At 46.8% G+C, this 16,974-nt stretch overlaps 1 protein-coding gene across 5 annotated transcripts in view; it reads left to right on the forward strand.

Annotated features, from left to right (window-relative positions):
* The window catches only part of LOC126253248 (uncharacterized), a 364,089-nt gene that overhangs the window by 253,330 nt on the left and 93,785 nt on the right, over positions 1-16,974 (forward strand). For all 5 annotated transcript variants that reach the window (XM_049954448.1, XM_049954447.1, XM_049954449.1 and 2 more), the window contains exons 11-12: positions 3,145-3,385; positions 9,860-10,026. In XM_049954448.1, coding sequence (XP_049810405.1) covers positions 3,145-3,385; positions 9,860-10,026 — 408 coding nt within the window. The remainder of the gene's footprint in view (positions 1-3,144; positions 3,386-9,859; positions 10,027-16,974) is intronic.

Consider the following 16,974-nt stretch of genomic DNA (forward strand, 5'->3'; position numbering starts at 1 on the left):
GATCGTTGACTAGGAATGGTTATGTCCTGCTACTGGGAAACCATCTGCAGTCATTCGTGGACTTCATGTTCCCAAACAACGGTGGAATTTTTATGGATGACAGGACGCCATGTCACCTGGCTATAATTGTTCGTGATTGGTTTGAAGAACATTCTGGACACTTCGAGCGAATGGTTTGGTCACCAATCGAACATTTATGGGGCACAATCGAGAGATCAGTTCGTGCACAAAATCCTCCTCCATCAACACTTTCGCAGTTATGGTCAGCTCTAGAGGCAGGATAGCTCAATATTTGTTCGGGCGGCTTCCAACGACTTATTGAGTCCACGCCATCGGGTTGCTGCACTACGCCGGCCAAAAAGAGGTCCGACACGGTGTTAGGAGGTATCCCACGATTTTTGTCACCTCACAAGGGAACCTCCCCATCGCAGTCCCCTCAGACTTAGTTATAAGTTGGCACAGTGGATAGGCCTTGAAAAACTGAACACAGATCAACCGAGAAAACAGGAAGAAGTTGTGTGGAACTATGAAAAAAATAAGCAAAATATACAAACTGAGTAGTCCATGGGCAAGATAGGCAACATCAAGGATAACCTGAACTTCGGAGCGCCGTGGTCCCGTGGTTAGCGTGAGCAGCTGCGAAACGAGAGGTCCTTGGTACAGGTCTTCCCTCGAGCTAAAAGTTTAATTTTTTTATTTTCAGACAATTATTATCTGTCCGTCGGTTGTTGCAGTTTATGTGACAAACTCTTATGTTTTCATCACTCTTTGGGAGTGATTACCACATCCACAAGAAAACCTAAATCAGGGAAGGTAGAAGAATATTTTTACCCATTCGCCAAGTGTACAAGTTAGGTGGATCGACAACATATTCCTGTCATGTGACGCACATGCCATCATCAGTGTCGTATAGAATATATCAGAAGTGTTTTCCTGTGGAGGAATCGGTTGACCTATGACCTTGCGATCAAATGTTTTCGGTTCCCATTGGAGAGGCACGTCCTTACGTCTACTAATCGCACGGTTTTGCGGTGTGGTCGCAAAACACAGACACTAAACGTATTACAGCGAACAGAGACGTCAATGAACGAACGGACAGATCATTGTTGTTGTTGTTGTTGTGGTCTTCAGTCCTGCGACTGGTTTGATGCAGCTCTCCATGCTACTCTATCCTGTGCAAGCTTCTTCATCTCCCAGTACCTACTGCAACCTACATCCTTCTGAATCTGCTTAGTGTATTCATCTCTTGGTCTCCCTCTACGATTTTTACCCTCCACGCTGCCCTCCAATACTAAATTGGTGATCCCTTGATGCCTCAGAACATGTCCGACCAACCGATCCCTTCTTCTAGTCAAGTTGTGCCACAAACTTCTCTTCTCCCTAATCCTATTCAATACCTCCTCATTAGTTATGTGATTTACCCATCTAATCTTCAGCATTCTTCTGTAGCACCACATCTCGAAAGCTTCTATTCTCTTCTTGTCCAAACTATTTATCGTCCATGTTTCACTTCCATACATGGCCACACTCCATACAAATACTTTCAGAAATGACTTCCTGACACTTAAATCTATATTCGATGTTAATAAATTTCCTTTCTTCAGAAACGCTTTCCTTGCCATTGCCAATCTACATTTTATATCCTCTCTACTTCGACCATCATCAGTTATTTTGCTCCCCAAATAGCAAAACTCCTTTACTACTTTAAGCGTCTCATTTCCTAATCTAATTCCCTCAGCATCACCCGACTTAATTCGACTACATTCCATTATCCTCGTTTTGCTTCTGTTGATGTTCATCTTATATCCTCCTTTCAAGACACTATCCATTCCGTTCAACTGCTCTTCCAAGTCCTTTGCTGTCTCTGACAGAATTACAATGTCACTGGCGAACCTCAAAGTTTTTATTTCTTCTCCATGGATTTTAATACCTACACCGAATTTTTCTTTTGTTTCCTTCACTGCTTCCTCAATATAAAGATTGAATAACATCGGGGATAGGCTACAACCCTGTCTCACTCCCTTCCCAACAACTGCTTCCCTGAAACGAAACTGCTTCCCTTTCATGTCCCTCGACTCTTATAACTGCCATCTGCTTTCTGCACAAATTGTAAATAGCCTTTCGCTCCCTGTATTTTACCCCTGCCACGTTCAGAATTTGAAAGAGAGTATTCCAGTCAACATTGTCAAACGCTTTTTCTAAGTCTACAAATGCTAGAAACGTAGGTTTGCCTTTCCTTAATCTAGCTTCTAAGATAAGTCGTAGTGTCAGTATTGTCTCACGTGTTCCAACATTTCTACGGAATCCAAACTGATCTTCCCCGAGATCGGCTTCTATAGATCATAGCTTTGCGCAAATAAAGATGGCTCTGAGCACTATGGGACTTAACATCTATGGTCATCAGTCCCCTAGAACTTAGAACTACTTAAACCTAACTAACCGAAGGACATCACACAACACCCAGCCATCACGAGGCAGAGAAAATCCCTGACCCCGCCGGGAATCGAACCCGGGAACCCGGGCGTGGGAAGCGAGAACGCTACCGCACGACCACGAGCTGCGGGCGAAAATAAAGAAATTAAGCTTTTCACTCTAGGGAAGACTTGAACCAAGGACCTCTCGTTCCGCAGCTGCTCACGCTAACTACGGGACTACGGCGCTCCTGAGTTCATATTATCCTTGATGTTGCCTATCTTGCTCATGGACTACTCAGTTTGTATATTTTGCTTATTTTTTTCATAGTTCCACACAACTTCTTCCTGTTTTCTCGATTGATCTGTGTTCAGGAGCTTTGCCTTTCGCGGGCAAGTGCTCTACCATCTGAGCTACCGAAGCACGACTCACGCCCTGTCCTCACAGCTTTACTTCTGCCAGTATCTCGTCTCCTACCTTCCAAACTTTACAGAAAGGCAAAGGTCCCGAGTTCGAGTCTCGGTCGGGCACACTGTTTTAATCTGCCAGGAAGTTTCATATCAGCGCACACTCCGCTGCAGAGTGAAAACTCATTCTGATCTGTGTTCAGTTTTTCAAGGCGTATCCACTGTGCCAACTTATAACTAAATGTGAGGGGGGTGCCATGGGGAGGTTCCCATGTCAGTGTAAGTGCCTGTTAAACCTGTGACACTGTCGCTTACTCGGCGACAGGAACTGGCGGAGAAGGAGCCGGGCCCAGGGTCGGCGGCCGCTTCTGCTTCGACGCCTGCGCCGGCGGAGTGGGAGTCGTCGCTGGACGCAGAGGAAGCCGGCGACGGGTGGGAGGTGTCGGCGGGCCGGCTGCTGCTGGCCGACCAGCTGCTGGGCGAGGGCGCCTTCGGGCTGGTGCGCCGCGGCCTGCTGAGACAGCCGGGCCGGCCGCCGCTGCCCGTCGCCGTCAAGATGCTCAGGGGTCAGTCTGACAGTCCGACTGTTTCTCTGCCCGTGCTTAGCGCTCCGCTGGCGGCGTACGCCACGTTACACTCTCTGATCAAAATACCTGGACACCACTGTGTAATGCGGAATTCGCCACCAGATGTCACGAGAGGCGCACCCTCGAGTTTAAACGGAAGCGAGCAGTACTGCGTTGTCAGCAGAGGAGCAATAACAGCTGAATGGCTCCATTAGGGTAGTTCAGTGATTTCGAAAGTGGACTATTCATTGAATTTCAAGTGAGTAATAAATCGACAGGGACATTTCAACCCCTGTAAAGCTGCCTCATTCTACTGTTGGTGATGTGATGGCGAAGTGGAAACGCGAGGAAACAACCAAAGCTAAACCGAGATAAGGAGGACTTCATGTACTGAAAGATGAGGCTGTCGACTGCTACACAAGTTGGTTATAAAATGTTGTCTACGACTTTGTACACAACAGTGAGGAGAGGTGGGTTACAGAGTGATGCAGCAACTGACATTGTAGGAAAACTGGACAGGAGTAGGAATGACTAGTGAACATAGGAAACAGTTAACACCGTAAACAGGATATTTACTTAACTTGTACTTCTCCGGGTGAATGAAGACTCATTACAAATATTGCAACAAGAAATAAAGTCCAGCTATCAGTGTACACATGGATGAGGCACTCTGAACAAAAGCGCGAACGACAGTGTCAGAGCCGCTACTAGGTGGCGTCCGAGTGCGAGTGGGGCATCTGGCTGCCATCAGCTGTCCTGTACTGCAGTGACAGAGACCGAGCTACTGGAGGCGTGGCTCAGCGGGCATGCTCCATTGGGCCCATTGGATCGTGTACTATCACTATCGATGTCTGATGGAAATTTGCAATTCCGTTCCTAACTTTGATGCCCGTGGGGTGGTATCGATATGTGATATCGCATAAAAAGTCACATGTAATCAGTAAAATGAATCGCTCATTAGTTCTGAAGTGCTACCAGCAGTCCAGCTAACACACTGACTGTGCTTATAGAGTTAAAAAGAATGGGGTACAATGCTCGAGCAGCTGCAGGCAAGCCCCACATTTCTGTACTCTGTGCTGAGTGACACTTGAGATGGTGTAAAGAGCAAATCCACTGGACAGTGGACGTCCGAAAATAAGTGATTTGGAGTGATGAATCACGGTATACACCCTGTGGCAATTTGATGGAAGGGTTTGAGTTTGGCAAATGTCTGGAGATCGTTATCTGCCATAATGTGTAACGTCAACAATGAAGTACACGAAGGCGATGTTACAGTATGGTGGTGTTTTTCATTCTCTGGGTGTGATCCCCTTATTGCACTTAAGAAAACGCTAAGTGTGTTATTCACACTGTAGAGGAACAGTCCAGAAACGATGATTGTCTGCATACGGATGGCAGTGCATCCTGCAATAAAGCAGAATGTGTGAGGCATTGGTTTATGGACGATAACATTCCTCAAATGAACTAGCCTGCCCAGAGTCCCAGCCTGCATTCAATGGAGCATCTCTGCGATGAGTTAGAATGTAGACTTCAAATGGTTCAAATGGCTCTGAGCACTATGCGACTTAACTTCTGAGGTCATCACTCGCCTAGAACTTAGAACTACTTAAACCTAACTAACCTAAGGACATCACACATATCCATGCCCGAGGCAGGATTCGAACCTGCGACCGTAGCAGTCCCGCGGTTCCGGACTGAGCGCCTAGAACCGCTAGACCACCGCGGCCGGCAATGTAGACTTCACTCCAGTCCCCTCCATCTTCTGTAGTTCCGGCTCTTGAGGAAGAATGGACTGCAGTTCCTCCACAGACATCCAGAAAAGCCATTGAAAGTATCTCCTGCACAGTTCAAGTTGTCGTAAAGGGGATGGGTGGACTCACCCCATATTAATATCCACTTATAGGTGTCCGGATACTTTTGATCAGATAGTGTATGTGTCCGTACAGGACAGCACTCTCATTACAACCTGATTTATATGTGTTGGTGTCCGATGTTTAAGAGTCAAGTTGCGACGTTATCATAGGAATACAGTTTGTTCACAACGTCCTAACTAAATTTTCTGGGTGGTGTGAGTTGGGGGAGGATAGCAAGCTCTGCCTACCGAAACCCAATATATTGTGAGCCTCGTGGAACACGGTTGTAAGGGGGCAACAAGCTGCACGTTCCTCAAGCAGTGCAAACACAAAGCACTCGTGGCCTGAAGTCGACCAGCTTCTATGGCTTCGGCCAACCCAGAACTAGGGAGCCCTCGTTCAGGACGTTGTGAACCGACTGTGCTGTTTGCAGGAAACCTCTGCAGTGCTCCGCTCTCCTCGGCAATAGAAAATCAAATTTAACTCCTCTTCTCCTACACAAATCACGTTACAAATTGTTAATTCACTTTTGGTATAGACAGTGTCTCTAGGACAGTCAGAAATCTGTTTTAATTTCAATCAGGGATGGAGTTACGTTAGTTTTCTTGTAACGGGTGACAGCATTTTCAAACTTATCACATCATCCTTATTGAAGTTTATTTTATGAGAATTGGGCTGTGGTCCAAGGTGTATTTCCGTGCCTGGCATTTCGTCTCCTAATGCTGGAGATATCGTTAGAGGCGACAAAAACTTAGACAGCAGTTTCAAACTACAACAAGCCGAGTAAGCGGAACTGTTCATTCGTATCCAACGGTCGGCTCTTGACGTCATCCAGCCGCTGCCTAAGATCGGAGATTTGCGCCAACGTGTGTTAAAGGAGCTTATAGTGGGGAAGAGTTGGTGCTGTTTGATTTATTTAGCGGTAAGGCCCCTAGCTTGTTTAATTTTAATGTCTATTCTTTTCTGTTAAAGATTTTGTGGTTTTGAATTTCTATGGCCCCTGCACATCCCGGCATACTATGATTGGATCTTGATAAAACTATAAACAAGAAAAGAAGAAGGATTAAACATATATAGAATATACGGAAAACGCATATTTTCACGATTTTGTCAATTATTTAGTTTCAAGTACTAAGTTTGAAGCCTCTGTCTTCTACAAAAGTCATGTATATATTCTGAAATTCGCGTACTGCATAGATTTCTATAGTTTTTTTCCCTTGGCCTCTCTTTCGACTATTTTCAGCGGTCATTGTAAGGCACACGAATCTAAACATCACATTAATCTTCTACTTACCTACTGCAACGACCTGCTGAGAAGTGAAGTTAAAAGCCTGCAGACTTACTCGTTACTGGGAGCTGTTAGGCAGGATAAGTGACAACACAGTCCGCCCCCGGTAGCTGAAAGGTGCCGGCACGGTAGCTCAGCGTGTTCGGTCAGAGGGTCAGCTGCCCTCTGTAATAAAAAAAACTGAGTTAATCGATCAACAACGAACTTAAACGGATGTCTTACGACGTCCGCCCCGAGCAGATGCAACGAACAAAAGCGAACAAAAGTGGTCAGCGCGACAGACTGTCAATCCTAGGGGCCCGGGTTCGATTCCCGGCTGGGTCGGAGATTTTCTCCGGTTGTCCTAATCATCATCATTTCATCCCCATCGAAGCGCAAGTCGCCGAAGTGGCGTCAAATCGAAAGACTTGCACCAGGCGAACGGTCTACCCGACTGGAGGCCCTAACCACACGACATTTTTTTTAGTGACAATTTTTTGGGAAATGTTTTAAAGGTGCTGTGGTAGGTAGAATGAGGCAGCTGGTACCCCACTTTTCAGTCAGAGTCTTTTAAATAAACAGAAACATATTTGCAATTTTGTGTCCCTATAGGAGCATTTTCTGATGGTACAAAGTTTTATTGCGTTTAGAATTTATCATTCTCGGCATATAACCCACCAAAATAGCATGACAACTCCACCAGTAGCTAGGAAAGGATGGAGGAAGGAAGATTGGGCTTAACATCCCGTCGACATCGAGGTCATTAGAAACAGAGCACAAGCTCGGACTGTGTCAAGAATGCGGAAGGAAATTGGCTGTGCCCTGTCGAAGGAACCATGCAGGCGTTTGCCTTAAGCGATTCAGGAAAATCATGGAAAACCTGAATCTGAAACTTCCTGGCAGATTAAAATTGCGTGCCGGACCGAGACTCGAACTCGGGACCTTTGCCTTTCGCGGGCAAGTGCTGTACCAACTAAGCTACCAAGCACGATTCACGCCCCCTCCTCACAACTTTAATTCTGCCAGTAACTCGTCTCCTACCTCCCAAACTTCACAGAAGCTCTCCTGTGAACCTTGCAAAACTAGCACTCCTACAAGAAAGGATATTGCGGAGACACGGCTTAGCCACAGCCTGGGGGATATTTCCAGAATGAGATTTTCACTCTACAGCGGAGTGTGCGCTGATATGAAAATTCCCGAGTTCGAGTCTCGGTCCGTGAACACAGTTTTAATGTGCCAGGAAGTTTCATATCAGCGCACACTCCGCTGCAGAGTGAAAATCTCATTCCGGAGACATCCTCCAGGCTGCGGCTAAGCCATGTGTCCGCAATATCCTTTCTTCCAGAAGTGCTAGTTCTGCAAGGTTCGCAGGAGAGCTTCTGTGAAGCTTGGAAGATAGGAGACGAGGTACTGGCGGAATTAAAGTTGTGAGGACGGGGCGTGACTCGTGCTTGGGTAGCTCAGATGGTAGAGCACTTGCCACGAAAGGCAAAGGTCCCGAGATCGAGTCTCGCTCCGGCACACAATTTTAATCTGCCAGGAAGTTTCATATCAGCACACACTCCACTGCAGAGTGAAAATCTAATTCTGGAACCTGAATCTGGGTGGACGGTCGCAGGTTTGAACCTTCGTCCTCCCGAATGCGCGTCCAGTGTGCTAATCACTGCGCCACGTCGCTCAGTTTAGGGACCTAGGCAGCGAGAGCCAGAACAACGACAACAGTCACGGCGTGTTTGTCAAGAGCAACTCACGACGCCACCGCGGAGACTAGGGTGCTTACTTCGCCGGCCGATCGAAGCTTCATCGGCCCTACAGTCGAGGCGGCGGAGAAAGATCCCTGAAAGCTTGCAGCACTCTTTCCAACTTCCAACTGCCAAGCGCTAACGGTTGCAAGCGTAAACAGTAGCCGTCTGTAGAGCTGCGAAAACACTGGGGCGTTACCATGGAGACGTGTACAAAATTGCGTTACGCTGTCGGTTGAGGTAGGTGCGCGAAACTGCCACACTCTGCCCAATGCACTATCAGGGATCAACTAAGGTCGACTCAAATATAGCAGACGCAGCTAGCATGGACCTGTTTTCTTCCGCCCTATCATGTGACCGCAAATAGTAGTCGATAGATGCTTCCGGCGGCACTTGAAGCCCTCTGAGGCGCTCACCAGCCTGGGAACGTTTCGACACGCTGCGCAAAGCATTATGCCTGCTGTTCCCCTTATTCCGCCTCAGTTACACTACGTCGGCGATTGCTGCGCAAACACTGTCTCCACGTACGCGTACTCCCTAATTGCTCTACCATGCAAACATTTGGGGTTACACTCGTCTGGTATGTGGTATGAGACGTTCCTTTGGTGGGAAGGGGGGGGGGGGGCGGGGGGGTCCACTAGGGGCCGAACCGCACAATGACCCTGGGTTCGGTGTGGGGCGGCGGTGGGGTAGGTGGATTGCTGTGGCATGTTGTGGGGTTGTGAACCATGAGCGCTACGGCGGGACGACACGAAGCCTCTCCATCGTATTTAGGTCCCTGGTTCAATACACAAAATACAATACATACACCTCACGATGTACGCTGAAAACAGATAAAAAAGGGGCACAGGGTCGGCACTACGGTCATATATATGACATGTAAATTTCAGAACTTTTACATGATTTTTGGAAGAGATAACTATTTAAACTTCATACTTGCTACAAATTAAAGATTGACAAAAAAAAAGACCCAGTCTTCCAAAACTTATACAAATCCAACACAATATGTTAGGCAACTTTGGCAATAAAAAAAGTGTCTCAATGACTTCACTAGTTTTCGATGTATGAAGTGATAAGTTTGAGACAGTTTCCTGGATGGGAAAATTGCACCCGTTTGAAAAAAATAACAAAATTCTGACTGTAATTACAGTTAGGAAGAGATTTCTGACATGCTTAGACGCTACACAGATCTCTACCTTAGCTCAATTCCTGATTTTTACGTGATTTATAGGAGGTAAAGGTCTTAAAGTGACCTTCTGTAGCCACAGTCTGCAGACAGCACTTATCGCATCAGCGTCGCAGCTTTTGACCTTGAAGTCAAATGCCAGCTAATGTAAATCGTGGTTGGTACATATACACTCATCACACCACTTGCATTAATAAGTAATGCTCAAGACACAACATTTAACATCACAAAGTAAGGAAAATCTATTTGAATAAATGAAGAAGGCAATTTTGATCAGCTAGTTGCACTGATCCCTTGCGGTCTCCCAGCTAATAATGTCAGTAGGTTTGATTTTTTATGTGTTCCACTAAAGTAATTGTGACATCCATTTTTGTTAACAGAACAGTAACTGCAGACGGTGACAGTACAACTTTGCTTACTCCGCAGATGACCCGTCGCCAGAGGACGTCCGCCAGTTCGAGCGCGAGATCGAACTGATGAAGTGCGTAGGCCGGCATCCGCACATCGTGTCCATGGTGGGCTGCGTCACCAACCCCACGCGCCTCATCGTCGAGTACTGCGAACTCGGCGACTTGCTGCACTTCCTGCGCAGGGCGAGTTCTCTTCCTTAGTTTCTTCCGGCCTGCTTAGGCTCTGATTGGGAGAAGCGCACTTCGTAGATATACAGGGTGTTACAAAAAGGTACGGCCAAACATTCCTCCCACACAAAGAAAGAAAATATGTTATGTGGACATGTGTCCGGAAACGCTTCCTTTCCATGTTAGAGCTCATTTTATTACTTCTCTTCAAATCACATTAATCATGGATTGGAAACACACAGCAACAGAACGTACCAGCGTGACTTCAAACACTTTGTTACAGGAAATGTTCAAAATGTCCTCCGTTAGCGAGGATACATGCATCCACCCTCCGTCGCATGGAATCCCTGATGCGGTGATGCAGCCCTGGAGAATGGCGTATTGTATAACAGCCGTCCACAATACGAGCACGAAGAGTCTCTACATTTGGTAACGGGGTTGCGTAGACAAGAGCTTTCAAATGCCCCCATAAATGAAAGTCAAGAGGGTTGAGGTCAGGAGAGCGTGGAGGCCATGGAATTGGTCCGCCTCTACCAATCCAACGGTCACCGAATCTGTTGTTGAGAAGCGTACGAACACTTCGATTGAAATGTGCAGGAGCTCCATCGTGCATGAACCACATGTTGTGTCGTACTTGTAAAGGCACATGTTCCAGCAGCACAGGTAGAGTATCCCGTATGAAATCATGATAACGTGCTCCATTGAGCGTAGGTGGAAGAACATGGGGCCCAATCAAGACATCACCAACAATGCCTGCCCAAACGTTCACAGAAAATCTGTGTTGATGACGTGATTGCACAATTGCGTGCGGATTCTCGTCAGCCCACACATGTTGATTGTGAAAATTTACAATTTGATCACGTTAGAATGAAGCCTCATCCGTAAAGAGAACATTTACACTGAAATGAGTAATGACACATTGTTGGATGAACCATTCGCAGAAGTGTACCCGTGGATGCCAATCAGCTGCTGATAGTGCCTGCACACGCTGTACATGGTACGGAAACAACTGGTTCTCCGGTAGCACTCTCCATACGTTGACGTGGTCAACGTTACCTTGTACAGCAGCAACTTCTCTGACGCTGACATTAGGGTTATCGTTAATGCACGAAGAATTGCCTCGTCCATTGCAGGTGTCCTCGTCGTTCTAGGCCCTCCCCAGTCGCGAGTCATAGGCTGGAATGTTCCGTGCTCCCTAAGACGCCGATCAGTTGCTTCGAACGCCTTCCTGTCGGGACACCTTCGTTCTGGAACTCTGTCTCGATACAGAATTACCGCGCCACGGCTATTGCCCCGTGCTACTCCATACATCAAATGGGCATCTGCCAACTCCACATTTGTAAACATTGCACTGACTGCAAAATCACGTTCGTGATGAACACTAACCTGTTGAGCCGGCCGGAATGGCCGTGCGGTTCTAGGAGCTACAGTGTGGAACCGAGCGCCCGCTCCGGTCGCAGGTTCGAATCCTGCCTCGGGCATGGATGTGTGTGATGTCCTTAGGTTAGTTAGGTTTAATTAGTTCTAAGTTCTAGGCGACTGATGACCTCAGAAGTTGAGTCGCATAGTGCTCAGAGCCATTTGAACCATTTGAACTAACCTGTTGATGCTACGTACTGATGTGCTTGATGCTAGTACGGTAGAGCAATGAGTCGCATGTCAACACAAGCACCGAAGTGAACATTACCTTCCTTCAATTGGGCCAACTGGCGGTGAATCGAGGAAGTACAGTGCATACTGACGAAACTAAAATGAGCTCTAACATGGAAATTAAGCGTTTGCGGACACATGTCCACATATCTTTTCTTAATTTGTGTGTGAGGAATGTTTCCTGAACGTTTGGCCGTACCTTTTTGTAACATCCTGTATATGTGTTCAAGTTTGTGAAAATCTACACTAGAGATAGACCTCTCATATTCTAGTTCAATCATCATTTTTATTATAAGGCGGTTTGCTTCTGTAGCATTAACCTACTTAGGATGTCTGACGCAAAAGGAACGAGGGTGCTGGCATTACTGATAAACAGTTTGTTGTGGCATATTAGTGAGTGATTTTTGATCTTGAACAGTATCCTTATGCATAGGCATGTTTCATCAAATCTGATCAACTCAATGGCAATGGACGAACAGTTTACCAAAACCATTTTCTTGCGCGTGGTGGGTAGTAACACTGCGGCTGTAGTGATGCTTGTTAAGTATTACTTCATTAGAATCTAAAGTTTGCACCTTCTTCACCCATGATAACGCTTAACAAATCATGCTGATGAAATGTCGCAAGTTTTCGACACATGAACAGGAGACGTTTCAACACAATTTGTACACTCATGATCAAATAGGTTGTCCATAAAGTCTTGCTGTTATTTCCAAAAATCATAACTTGGAAAATATTGGAGATTAGAGCATTGTGGTTTGTTGTAAAACTTTTAGTAGATCTCAAAGTTTTTTCTGTTATGCAAAAATTTTGGTGTGTGACCCACTTGTCACTCGAAGAACATCAAGGCAGTATTAGAGTTCTGCCCATGTATAGGTCAGCATTGTAGCATCAACAATCCTGATTGCTTCGTTGACACTTGCACGAAAGATAGCAACGTCATTGACTGGTGTTGTGTACATTTGGTTCTTGATGTAAGCACACAAAAAGAATTCTACTGTTGTGACACTGGAAGAGTGCGGAGGCCACGAGATGGAACCATCATGACCCATTTACCCTTCAGGAAATGGGTCGTTCAGCACGTACTGCTCGTTAAAACTCCAATATGGGTGGTTGTGGGGGGTGGGGATTGGGGAGATGGTGCATCATCATCCTGGGAGATGGCGGACGGCTGTGTCTCTTCTCTATTGTTTTCTCTGTGAAGAAAATGGGCTGAGCGCCCTATCGTACATTAGGCTACACCAAACATGAAGCTTTCGGGCAACCACGAGCGTATTTAAGTGTGTTCTGTTTGTTTTCGAAGCTCCAAATCCTAAATGTATGGCGATTCACATGTCCAGAAATGTAGAATGTTGCTTCATCTGAAGAATGGCACATTTTCGTCAAATGATGAGTGGTGCGAGGACAAAGACTCCCTGTAAATTACTCAATGGATTTTTGCCCTAATTTTCGTAGCCAGATGAAGAGCGGGAAATCAACCAACTGACTAGAATGAGGCCGTTTTGAAAAAAAAAAAGTTTATTTCCTTGAAAATAATCAGGGTGATTAAAAAAATTAGTATTTGAGGAAATTTTTTAGTCCGAATTTTCGTAGTCAAAAGGAAAATGATAAATGGAAAAATGTGGCATGAAACTGACCAGCATGACTTCCAGTCCCGCAAAAAAATAAAAAAAATAAAAATAATAAAAAAAGGCTTTTAAGTAATCATGGAAATTAAGAAAAACTTAACTAGTTATTTGAAGAAAAACTGGGGTCAACAAGTTCATCTCTTCAAGGCCTGCAGTAGCTACTTTGCGCATAAAAGGTAACATTGGTGCGACGTTTAATTGTCAAAGAGGCTTTCTTCGAATCAAGTACAAGTACTACATTTGTGACATTTCTACAACAGATGACGCTAGAAAGACAAATAGGTGCCAACAAGATTATGTTTTCTGAACAAAATATGAAAATAGAGACTAAAAAATGTGAAAAAATCAGTGAAATGTTTTGTGAAATGATTTGTCCAAAAGCAAAAAATAAAACAGATCAGAAAAACATTTGATGTGCTCTTCAATGATGTTCCAAATCATGTACAGCAAAGGAGATGTGTCAAATGTTTCTCTAGTTTGTTTTATTTCTTACTTACGGAAAAATAGTCCCACAAAACATTTGACCTACTCTTTTTTCAAAATTTTCTTAATTCAGGTAGTCAATGTCTCATGCAAAATATTTTACATAGCTGAAAAACATTGCGACTTCCTGTATAGATAATCCAGAATCTCAACAGTTTCATTCAATCTAATCTATATTTTTTTTTAGAAAGCCTACAAATGTGTCATTAATGATGTTGTGGATTGGCAGGAGCCAACTTACGGAGTTTGGAGGAAGCCGAAAGGCACGCGTTTAAGCTCACGCAGCCGGCCGCGGTGGTCGTGCGGTTCTAGGAGCTCCAGTCCGGAGCCGCGCTGCTGCTACGGTCGCAGGTTCGAATCCTGCCTCGAGCATGGATGTGTGTGATGTCCTTAGGTTTGTTAGGTTTAATTAGTTCTAAGTTCTAGGGGACTAATGACCACAGTAGTTGAGTCCCATAGTGCTCAGAGCCATTTGAACCATTTTTTAAGCTCACGCAGGCTTGGTGGAATACTTAACTTTAATCCATTAATGTTGAACGTAGCTCTTGTCAGTACATTATTTACAATATCAATAGTAACTGAATAATGGCGCCTTGCTAGGTCGTAGCAAGTGACGTAGCTGAAGGCTATGCTAACTATCGTCTCGGCAAATGAGAGCGTATTTTGTCAGTGAACCATCGCTAGCAAAGTCGGTTGCACAACTGGGGCGAGTGCTAGGAAGTCTCTCTAGACCTGCCGTGTGGCGGCGCTCGGTCTGCAATCACTGATAGTGGTGACACGCGGGTCCAACGTATACTAACGGACCGCGGCCGATTTAAAGGCTACCACCTAGCAAGTGTGGTGTCTGGCGGTGACACCACATTCCTCCCCCGCAAATCGGCGTACAGTTGTGTTATAAGGCTTCCGCCCGCTGTGGGGAGGACCCCATGTTGACGTATGCGACGAGGTCCCCACCACAGGCGAGGCTGTGCCACCCGCACCCTGCCATTTGGTCCGAGGGGAGCTAGGAAACACCTGAAAACCTACTCCAGGGTGCACGCCAACATGCGGTGTATGCGCCCGTAGAGAGACAGGAGGGGCCGAAGGGTCGACCTCCATCGGGAAGGGGCACCCGACGGGCGAAGACGACAGATGGTCCGGATCGGGCAAGAGTTCCATGTCGGAGGACAACTGGTCACGGGAAGCGAGCGGCAGCGCGTGACCCATGGAGGCGCCCGGCGGTTGCAGCGACGCGTCCACTGCGGGCGTCGCCGGCGGGAGAACAGGCGGCGGCGGCGGCGCGTCGCCATGGGACAAAATGGAAGGCAGCGTCGGTGACACCTGGGGCTGAGGCGAGCCAGTAGATGGGTCCCCAGGGCGCTGACCTGACGGCACCGTCGCTGAAAGCAGACGGCGAGTGGCAGATCCCATGCGACGACAGAGGCGCAGCTGGTTGAGATGCCGGCGCACCTCACCAGAGGCCCCCAAAACCAGATACATAGCGCGGCCGAGGCAGCGAAGAATGCGGCCTTCGAGCCAACGCCGTGAACCCCGATAGTGGCGATAGTAGACAACGTCGCCTGGAGCAAAAGCAGGTGTCTGCCGCTGCACAGGAACCTGATGCGGAGGATGTAGCAAAGACATCAAGGTTCGATGAGGACGACCGTGGAGCAACTCAGCCGGCGAGCGACCATCTCGGGCTGAGAGCGATACGAGGACAAAAAGAGCAATAACGTGTCCTCCCGAGAATGCGACTCTTTTAACTTCAACATCTGTGACTTGAAAGTCCTGACCAATCGTTCAGCGGCACCGTTTGACCGTGGCGAAAACGGCGCGGATGTCAGATGTTGAATACCATTGGCCTTGCAGAAGGACTGAAATTCTGCGGACATGAATTGTGGGCCATTGTCGGAAACAATAGTCTGTGGCAGACCTTCAATGCAAAATATAACAGATAATGCCTGGACGGTGGCAGATGACGTCGTGGAAGACATCCGGACAACAAAAGGAAAATTACTGAATGAATCTACCACAACCAATCATCGAGCATTCCAGAATGGACCAGCAAAATCGATGTGTAAGCGTTGCCAAGGGAAAGCGGCTTTTGGCCATGCAAAGAATTTCCGCGGTGGTGCGGATTGTTGTTCGGCACACGCCATGCAAGAAGAGCATATATTCGTAATCGCAGCATCGATTCCGAACCAAGTACAGTGCTGACGAGCAAGTTGTTTCGTTCGCACTATACCCCAATGTCCTTGGTGGAGAAGCCGTAAGACAGAGGACTGTAACGGACGTGGGACCACAACCCTGGACTGATCATTATCAGAACGCAACAGCAAAACACCACGTCGTACGAAAAGTCTCTCCTTGTGAGCAAAAAATCGGCAAACCAACGGATCCTCGATCTGTGACTTTGATAAGGGCCATTGCGTGGCAAAAAACGCAGAACGGTAGCAAAGACAGGGTCAGCAGCTGTGGCTGTAGCTACACGACGAAAATCAATCGGAAACGATTCGACCACGTCATCGGTTTCCGCATCAATGAACATGCAAGCAAGTTCGGAAGAATCGAATGCTCTATCCTCAGCAACAGGCAAACGGGACAACGCATCGGCGTTTCCGTGATTAACAGTGGACCGATACAAGATATCGTAGCGGTACTACGAGAGGAAAATACACCAGCGAATGAATTTCTGCGCTGTACGCGGAGGTACAGGCTTGTTCGGATGGAAAAGCGATGTCAAAGGTTTGTGGTCTGTGATGATGGTAAAGTGACGACCATACAAGAAATCAGGAAACTTAGTAACACCAAATGCGAGAGCCAATGCTTCTTTCTCGAGCTGTGAATAATTTCTTTGCGCAGACGAGAGCAATTTGGACGCAAAGGCAACAGGGCGATCGTGCGATCCATCTTTGTGCGCAAGCACAGCACCGATTCCGAAATTCGATGCATCCACCATCAACAAAAGGAGCTTCTGAGGATCGAACGGCGTAAGGCAAGTATTGGAAAGCAACCCCGATTTCAACTGGAGAAAGGCGCGTTCGCATTCCGCCGTCCAGACGAATGGAACACCTTTACGGCGTAAGCGATGAAGCGGAGATGAAAGGGAAGAGGCGTGGCGCACATAGCGATGATAATAATTGATTTTTCCCAGCACACTCTGTAGCTGCTTCAAATTCTGCGGCGAAGGCAAGTCTTGTATGGCACGGAGGTGCTCGGGACT

The sequence above is a fragment of the Schistocerca nitens genome, chromosome 4 (genome assembly GCF_023898315.1).
Source record: "Schistocerca nitens isolate TAMUIC-IGC-003100 chromosome 4, iqSchNite1.1, whole genome shotgun sequence".
NCBI lineage: Eukaryota > Metazoa > Arthropoda > Insecta > Orthoptera > Acrididae > Schistocerca > Schistocerca nitens.